General features: G+C 27.7%; 1 protein-coding gene across 2 annotated transcripts in view; it reads left to right on the top strand.

Moving 5' to 3' along the window:
* Positions 1–673: 673 nt before the first annotated feature.
* Positions 674–10,426, top strand: part of LOC126908304 (PMS1 protein homolog 1-like) — a 23,541-nt gene continuing 13,788 nt past the window's right edge. The window contains exons 1-2 of one of the 2 annotated variants that reach the window (XM_050690223.1): positions 674–830; positions 1,397–1,561. In XM_050690223.1, the coding sequence (XP_050546180.1) occupies positions 782–830; positions 1,397–1,561 (214 nt within the window). In that variant the 5' untranslated portion in view covers positions 674–781. The remainder of the gene's footprint in view (positions 831–1,396; positions 1,562–10,426) is intronic. The other variant, XM_050690224.1, reaches the window with a different exon arrangement.

Here is a 10,426-nt window from a genome sequence, read left to right as displayed (position 1 = left end):
ATAAAAAATATATATTTTATATAGATTATTCATATATATTTATATATAAAGTAAAATAGTTAACCCTCAAATTTTAGGTTTATTGCATTTTATACTAACAAATTAGTCTATATTAAATAATAATTAGTAAACAATCCATACCAACAACTTGATTAACATTAATAATATTATTATTATTATTTATAATTTATTATATAATATTATTAATTATAAATTAATAACTTTTAATAATAGTTATGTTTGCAAAATGAAAATTAATTGAATAATAGAAAACGTTAGTACATTGGATTCACAGCAAAGTGTAGACCTAGTAAAATCACTATCATAAGAAACGTTTCGATGCAAATCTTTATATAATAAAATAAAGTAAGAGTTTGTGGTAAATATTACAAAAAAATAAAAATTATAATTCTGTATTTTGATTAAAAATAAATATTATTATTAATCGGTGCCAGTGCTAGGTTTTGCCTTGTTTCAAAAGGGAAAAAGTTGAACTGGGGTGGATACTCCCAGAAAAAATGATTATATCTTCTATATGTAATTTTAACCAATCTAATTTAGTTTCAAATGTAATTAAGATGCGTATTTTAAGTTTGAAACCCAGATAATTTTATATTCTCTTATTTAAATTTTAACTATGCTAAAAACTGAAATGTTATCACATTTGATATTACGTTATTGAGATTTATATAGTAAATAAATTTTGTAGGAAAATTATGGATTAGATAAAATTGAAATTAGAGATAATGGTACAGGAATTTCATGTGAAGATGTTCATGTGATGTGCCTACCAGGCTATACATCTAAATTATCTGAAATATCAGATTTAGGTATGTATGTGTAAAGGTAGATAGGTAATAGGGGATAGAACCTATATGATATTTTTAAGATCTACAAAAACTAAGGCTTATAATATATTTACTTATACCATATAAGATTTAAAAATTATAAGATAATTAATGTCTGAAAAAAACTTGTGTTGTAGAAAATTTCCTATAAAAATATTAAGCTAATATTACATTTCATTTCTCAGTTTATAAGCAAATGAAGGCTAATGGACTAATTACTTGGGTTAATTTTCTATTAATAGACTATTTTCATATTTTTATATTTTTATATTTCGTTATTTATATTTATACAGTGGTATGGAAAATATTTTTTTATTTGTAAGTAAAATTATTGTAATATTTGCTATGATAAAAACCTTAAAATAATTTTATATTGAAATTAGTCTGTAGTCTTATTATATATAATTTTATATATTTATTAATTTTATTAAAAAAAATTATTTGAAGATTTAAACATTTTTTTATTTTTTAAATTATTATATAAAAAATATGTATAAATTAAATTAACAGTTCTATAAATAATTGACATTGAATTTGTTTTTAATAAGATAAACTTACTTCCTATGGATTCCGTGGAGAGGCTCTAAGCTCAATTTGTGCTGTAGCTGATGTTACTGTAATCACAAAAACTGATAAAGATAAGTATGCCAACACATATTCCATGGATATGAATGGCTATGTTAAAAGTAGTTCCATTACTCATCATCAAAAAGGTAGATAAATAATGTATTGTTTGGGATGGTTAAAAGTAAAGGAGAAAAAATATTTTCTTTAATCTTCTTGGTGTATTATTTTACAGTAAGGAATTAAAAAATATTTGAAATTCTTTGATAAAGTTACTTAGTAATATATACTTTTTTTCATCTTTTTCCTCCCTTTAATCCTAACTACTTGGGCTCAGCCACTCTTGTCCTAAACAACCTCAATTAATTTTTCATGTGTAAATACTCGTTTTTTAATTAATAATAATTTCAAAAAAGAGATGATAGTAAAAATTTATTTTTAGTTTTGAAATCAGTGTAAAAATTTAGCAAAGTATCTTCTTTTTCTACTTTTTCCTCGCCTTAATGTCAACTACTTGGGGTCGGCTACCCATATCCTAAACTTCCATTTGACACGATTTTCCACATCCTCTTCGCTCACATCAGATATCCTCATATCGCCTTCAATAACATCTCTCCATCTCTCTTTTGGTCTTCCTCTACCTCTTCTTCCTTCAACATTCATTTCTACAACTATTCTTACGGCTTCCGATTCTTCTCTTCTCATAACGTGACCAAACCATTTAAGTCTATTTTCTCTCATTTTATCCACGATTGACACTACACTTATACTCCCTCATATACGCTCATTTCTTATCTTATCTTATCTTCTCTAGTCACTGCACTCATCTAAGCATTCTCATCTTTGCTACACTCATTCTCTGCTCTACTTTCTTGCCAACCGCCCAACACTCTGAACCATACATCATAGCTAGTTTCACTACAGTATTATAGAATTTACATTTCAGCCTCATCAGAATTCTTTTTTGCATAACACATCAGAAGCTTCTCTCCATTTCAATCACTCGCACTTAATCCTGTGTCTTACATCCTTATAAATACCCCCGCTCTTTTGCACAACTGATCCTAAATACTTAAAACTTTCCATCTCTCCTATCACCTCATCGTCTATTGACACTGAACTCCTCATTTCACCTACCTTGTGTTCTCCTTTGTCAAACTCGTACTCTATATACTCTGTCTTACTTCTATTTATTCTTAAACCCTTTTCTTCAAGAACTGATCTCCGCACCTCTAGCCTTTGATTAATTTTCTCCCTATTTTCATCTATTAACGCTATATTGTCAGCAAACAAATGCACGACGGCATCTCTCCTTGTATTTCTCTAGTAATTTCATCCATCACTATAGAAAATAAGTAAAGGCTAAAAGCAGAACCTTGGTGCACTTGTACTCTTATTCTAAAACCTTTTGTGATTCCTCCTACACTTTTTACCATGATACAAATGCCATCATACATATCCTGTATTATATTAATGTACCTTTTCGGGATTCCTTTTCTCATTAATGCTCACATTATAACCTCTCTCAATAGTCTATCATACGCTTTCTCCAAATCTATAAATACAACACACAGCTCTTTCTTCTTTTCCCTAAACTTTTCTATTAGTTGCCTCGCACAAAATAATGGCTCCATTATTGAGTAATCAGGCATAAATTCAAACTTGTTTTTAGATACCGATGTCTATTTCTTATTCTCTCATCTATTATCTTTTCCAAATTTTTATACTATGAAAAGATACCGAGAATAAGCTATTTGAAATGACTATGAAAATATAAAGGAATGTGCAACATTCCGGAGGACTTCGCCAAAAGCAAAATTGTACTTCTCCATAAAAAAGGGAATTCCACAGAATGCAAGAATTACAGAATAATAAGTCTCTTAACACATGCGTCCAAAATACTTCTTATCATCATAAAAATAGGATAAGGACAAAAACCGAGAAGGAGCTTGATGAAGACTCATTCGGGTTTAGACAGGGAGTTGGTACAAGAGAAGCAAGTTTAGCTCTAAGGGTACTCACCGAAAAAAGGCTAAATGTAAATAGAAATACATTTATAACTTTTATAGATCTAGAAAAAGCCATTGACACAGTTAACTGGGCTTTATTGATGAACTCTATGAAAAGAACTTAAATAGATTGGAGGGACAGACGAGTAATAATGTTACTATACAAGAAATATTGCAGGAGTATGAAATGAAAATAAATGCAAATAAAACAAAGACAATGGTGGTCCTTTAAAGTTGATTTTTATGAAAGATAATAATTTAAAAATTGATATCAGTATTATATAAATAGTAGGTTTTGGGGATAGCTAAAAGTCATATATTAATAATGGGTAATTTAATGGTTAATTTGTGTTAATTTGATTGTTTGGGGATAGAAAATACTATAAAAGGCAGAGTAATCGTTCTCAGTCTGTGCTTAGGGCTTAAGGGAGTCTGTTTCCAGATATTCAAAGAACAGTTTTAATCGCGCACTCGACATCGACACGTAAAGTTCGTAATCATCATTTCGAAATCCTCACGTGTTAATTAATGAATTTATATTATTTTGTTATTACTTGATACTATTAAAAGTTATTATAAGAACAAAGAAAAATCATCAGGTAAGATTTCAAATCAATAAGAGTCAATATTTATGTTATCTTATAGCTCAATTATATAGAATTAATAATCTGAGTACAAAATGATAAAGCAATAGATCAAATATTTATATTAATCTTTAAACTTCAATTAATTATAACTGACTAGTTCGTATCTTATACATAATCACATTACATGGTATTCATGAGATGGCTATCACCTCTTCATTGCCTATGTGAGTTTAAAAACCTAATATGATATCTACTGTATATATATACATCACTTCGATTTCCCTGTGGATAGGGGATAAGAATACTTCCACGGCCCCTCTGCCAGTCGTAAGAGGCGACTAATGAGGTTGTGTTAGGTTGACAGCCGGCGTAAAAATCTTTGTCAAAAAAATATGAGGAATCCTGAACAAGACTTAGGTAGATTGTCCCATCTTGGATGTACGCAGGAACAACAGAATGTAGTTAAAAACAGAGAATGCCTAAGGAATAAAGTGTATGATACCAGACGATAAACTTGTGCGGTAGCTGTTTCACCAGTCATGTGTACAGGTCTACCCAACGCTTGTAGTGTCAACGGTGTAGGGACATCACCACTTAACTCTAGGCTGAACTCGTGAATAAGAGAGAAAGATTGATACAAAGTAAGAATAGGTACTTGGAATGTTGGAACATTAACTGATAGAAGTAGAGAATTAGTAGAAGTATTGAAGAGGAGAAAAGTTAACAGTTGTTGTGTACAGGAAACTAAGTGGAAATGAGAGAAATCAAGGGAAATAGGTGAGGGTTATAAAATAATATACTCAGGTATGTCTAGTACAAATAATGGTGTAAGGATAATAATGGATGAGGATATGAAAAGTAAAGTAGTATAAGTAGTTAGGAAAAGTTATATATTTATAGACGTAAAATTAATTTTTGAGGAAAAAGTGTTGAATGTAATAAGTACCTATGCACCACAAGTAGGATGTAATGAAATAGACAAGGAAGTGTATTGGAGAGGGATGGATGAGGTGATGCAAAGGGTACCGGGCAATGAGTATGCGATGATAGGTGGACATATGAATGGACATGTAGGTAATGAGAGGAGAGGATATGAAAGAGTATATGGAGGATATGGTTTTAGTGGAAAGATTATTTTATGTGGAAGAGAAAGAGCGTAAAGCGAGTAAAAGATTGTAAAGTTATACCAGGTGAGAGTGTAACTACACAACATAGACTGATGGTTAAAGAGTTGTGATGTACCTGAAAGAGAATAAACAAAAATAGAAGTGAAATAGAAAAAAAGATGGAAAGAGTATTTTGAAAAATTATTGAATAAGGAGTATCTAAAAGAAACATTAGAGGATATCTCGTGGAACGGGGGACTGGTAGACTTAATTAATGAGATAGAGGTATGGGAGGCTGTGGCATCAATGAAAAAGAATAAAGCAGTAGGACCAGATGAAGTGCCAGTAGAAGTATGGAAAATATTAGGCGGTATTGGCATGAGGTGGTTAAAGGATCTTTTAAATGAAATCTTATAAGAAGGGGAAACCCTAAATGACTGAACGAATCGTATTGCGGTGCCGATAATAAAAGGTAAAGAGACATACAGGAATGTGGAAATTATAGAGGCATAAAGCTTATGATTCATAGTATAACAATTTGGGAAAGTACTAAAGTAAAATTTTTCTTTTTGAGGCTTTGATAATATTACTAGTACATAGTAAAATCTAATAATTTCTCTAAGAATATTATTAGCATCAGATTTTAATAATGATATAGAAATCTATCCTAAAAATATCACCAATCAATAAATTTATTACATAAGCTACACAAACACAGGTCGTTAAATATGGATATTTTATGGTTGATAATTTAGAACTTTACAACATGGTTGTAACATTATGATTAATAATTGCTATGAACTTGTCTATGCTGTTTTTTTTTTATTATTATTAGAATTTTTTGTGATATATATTTAGCTGTTACTTATTAGTGTTATTTAGCTATTGCTTAAAGCTTTTAATAAACTGGTTGACAAGTTTTTAATAATTGCTATTTTAAGATTTAAATCAAAATTAACATTATTATACTTATGTAACAATGAATTATTATTTTAAAATGTTGCAAAATGTACATAAAAAAGGTTAAAAAAATTATAATTTATGTTACAAATCCATTTATACTTGCATTAAAAAAATATAGTAAATACAATATATTATATATTTTTAGCAAAGTACCTATTTTTGCCTAGTATTAAGTCAAAATAGAATTAAAATGCATATATATTTTTTTTATGAAAAAAAACTTGAACTTTTAATATAGCAATGATTATTCTTGTTAAAAATAAGCATATTAAGCATTAAAAAATATTCACATTATAGAAAAATAGAAAATATTTACTTTAGTAATAATTAATTTGCCATTAAAATGAATTTTAAAAAAATTATCATACTCTACGTGACTTTATTGATGTTTGTTACATGTCATTCATCACATATTACTGAAAATCATATCCGCCGTCTTAATGAAATTTTGTCGCATGAAACATGTGTGGGTTATATCTTACAACACACAATTATTTAAATGGCGGTAGACTTTTATTAAACAAAATTATAACACGTAAATAGACGTATAAACACTAAAAGAAAATAAATGTATATACAGTAAGGAAAAAATAAAATAATCGAAGTAAACGTAATACACGATGACAACAGCGGCGGGGTGTAGCGGTCGTGTAGCGTATCGCGGACTAGACAGTCTGAACTGAACTAACTGAACTGACTGATTCTTCCGATATATATATAGCTCCGATAAGGCTCTCGCTAATTCTAGAATATTCTATACCCGCGTAGGTTATCTTATGGCGTTATCGAAGTTTCTCGAAGGTTTTTGATAACGAGAACATTCGAGAATATTCGTTGCGTATGTTTTGGTCGCTACACATGGTTAAACTTTCTTAGCATTAAAGTTATAATAAAAGATGATATACTAAGTATCCATCATCTATACGATAACATTGACTATAAAAATGTTTATTTGACACAAAAAATAATACCACAAGAATATTTATCACCTATTTATCTTGCAGTAAACGAGTCAAACTATGAACGGAAATTGAATATTATTTACGTTATGATATTATGTAAGTATACTGAAGTATTAAAATCTTTCATCAGGTTGTTGTTTTACATCACGAATGAATTTATGAAAAGAAAAAACAGTACCGATTTTAGTTCTAATAAAGTTACCTCGATTACATTTCGATTAATTACTAATGGTGTTCAGAATAATGACGAGTATATACTTAATTTACTTAATAAGAAGATCAATAAATTTAAAAACCTTGTTACTAACATGGCTAATGTTATGATTAATATTGGTTTACTTTACAAATATAAAGTGATTAACGATTCAAATCTAAATAAATGTCTAAGTGTTCTATTGAAGTTAAAATCAATGAAATTAGCGGAAGATTGCGATGATATCATCAATATCAGGAATTGGTTACAAANAATGATATCATCAATATCAGGGATTGGTTACAAAAAAGGTTTGTTGAAATCGGCTGTCTAGGAACCTTTTACTGTATTAGAGATAGCATGACTAAAAGAGAAAATGAAATTAAATTAGAATTCAAAAAGTATAATAAACAAATAAATGATTATTTAGATTTTCTCTGCGTTAAAATTAATTCACTGATTGAAGAGACTGAAGTAAATTTCATAGAACCGTTTAAGTAGCATTTTAAAATTAAAATTAAATATTGTTAAGAGCTTAATAAGAACTACTTTTAGTAAAAATAACAATACATATTTATTATTAAATGCTTTAAAATTAAGAGTTATTATAATATCTAAACAGAATGTGCATTATAATTTTTAGAAATAATTATTTTAAATTGTCAATGTATCATATATTAATCAAATAAAAAGAATTTTAACAGTTAACACTTTTTAAAAAGGTTATTTTCCCGGAAATTTTTTACTAATTCGAGTTCTAGTCTGAAATTATATAAAAATTCTTTTCTTTACCCAACATTTGAAATTTTTAGTATGATCCAACGCTATTTATTTATATTTCAAAAGACCCACAATATGGTAGCTGCCTAGNTTTAATAGAACCACAATATGGTAGCTGGCTAGACTACATCTATATTGTGTATCGAGGGTCTATAATTAGTTAATATATACAAGTTATGAAAATAAATGATTGAAACATATTATGTTAGAAATATTCCATGCTACCTCGTTATTAATCAAATCTTTATGGACTGTATGGACGTGGCATAATTAGAACAAGTAAAGATGATATCTGACAGTGATAACAATCACTATCATAAGATACGCTTAGATGCAAATCTGTAGATAGTGTTCAATTTTAAGAAATTGGTGGATTATTCCAAAAGCAATATCAACTCCTATTTCCTTAATTATATCCTGATTAGTGATTCTTTGATTTAAAAGTATAATAATTATAGTAACTAAATATTGTATGAAATTGATATTCAATAATTTAATGTTGTAAATTTTACGGATATTTTATAAAAATAATAAAGCAGTTGTATATTTCTTTACTTTTAACGCATATAAAAATTTAAAGGCCTTGATGCAATACTTTTCAATCAGAAATTTTTGTTACTTATGAATAAATACACTGGACGACAAGGAACTTTCTTCAGAAGCAAAAATATACTTTAATAAAAGTGTAATTTGTGCGTCTTATAAAATTTAGATTATAATTGTAAAAATCCATTGTTATATTCAGGTAAAACTAAAAATAATTTTTTTAGAAATGAGATTTATATAGCAACATGTTACCAAAAAATTTGGAATTGTATAGATTTGTAGTAGCACACACAAAGGAGTAAAAAAATTAATAAATTACAAAATAAAATTATTTAATTTTGTAGTTGAATACTTTTATTATATCAAATCTAATTCGACAATAAATACTTTAAAAATATTAGAAATGAATGATTTTAATTATCTATATGGAGAACATGAGATAAGTAACTGTTTTATTGATAAACTAGAATTTTTTTTTTAATTTTTGAGGATAATATCTTCAACTAGATACGAATTGTAATCATTTGACGTATCGTTGAAAAAAGTAGATCAAGTGAAAATTGGAAAATAAATTAGTCACAAAAAAAACTATATAGTAAAATAATTGTAATATGAATAAGAAATTTCTTCTCGCGAGCGGCGACTACAGTGATCAAGGATCCCCTTGATCTTTGTTAAAGTTATTGAATCTAAATGAGATAAAAATTAAATGAATTGAACATTTTTTTCTAACTCAAAAAAGAATTAAGAAAACAATTTAATATAAACTAATTCAAATTTCAAAATTTTATTTTTTGAAAATAGAAGGGAAAAAATTTAAATAAGTTTAACTTTCTAAGCTTTATCAATCAGATTTATATAATATTTATGAAAATCTGTGTGCTCCCCTTGTAAGGTATTTTAAAATAAAATAATATGTAAAATCGACAATGTTTTCACGGAAGTTATACGTTTTTCTTTTACATTGATGTCTGTTTTCACCACGAAGACAAGTCCAGAGGTCAAAGATCACACTTTTTTCAAAATAAAATATATTACATAAGCTTTAATTTAAAGTATAAATACAAGTGTCAGTATTTTCGGAACATTTTCAAAAGTTAAGTTGAAAAAGTTAATTTTTTGAATAAAGGTTGCCATTTTGAAACCCCTTTGTAGACAGGTAAAGGATCAAAAGTGCTCAAAAATATATCAAATAATAGGTAAATACCTAAGATATTTATTAAAAAAATTATATTGATTTGATCATTTTTAAAAAAGTTATGGCAGTTTTAAGAAAGAAAAATTGGAAAAATGACGATAATTACCAATTTTTAAAGTTGTAATTTTTTAGGAATTTCCCCCATTTACGTGGAATGAGGGAATTATTTTTAATTTTTGAGGGTAATATGTTACCAACTAGATACAATTTGTGATATTTTGACGTATTTTTCATCAAAATCGGTCCAGTGAGAGATGAGATTGAGTAGTAACGAAAAAATAATAATAAAAACATCATAGTAAAACTAATACCCTTAGTTTCTTATTGAAGCTAAAAAATGGTATCATAGTGAGTTCGCGGCACAGTGTAGACGTGGCATAATTATAGTGGATTTATATCATAAGTATAGATGATATTTGACAGTGATTCAAATCTCTATCATAAGAAACGCTTCGATCCAAATCTGTAAATAGTGTATTATCTGATACACTATCAACTGAATCACGACGGATTTTACTTCGACTTTAATAAAATATAAAACATGGTAAATATCTGATATTATTGATAGTTAAACATTTATATATATATATTTTAGCTTCGATGCGAAGCGGAGAAGGTATTAATTTTACTATGATGTGTTTTTTTTTTTTTTTTTTTTTTTTTTTTTGCC

The sequence above is a fragment of the Daktulosphaira vitifoliae genome, unplaced genomic scaffold (assembly GCF_025091365.1).
Source record: "Daktulosphaira vitifoliae isolate Bord-2020 unplaced genomic scaffold, ASM2509136v1 Scaffold_5, whole genome shotgun sequence".
Lineage (NCBI taxonomy): Eukaryota > Metazoa > Arthropoda > Insecta > Hemiptera > Phylloxeridae > Daktulosphaira > Daktulosphaira vitifoliae.
Note: the sequence above shows the minus strand (reverse complement) of the source record. Positions and strands in the feature narration are given on the sequence as shown.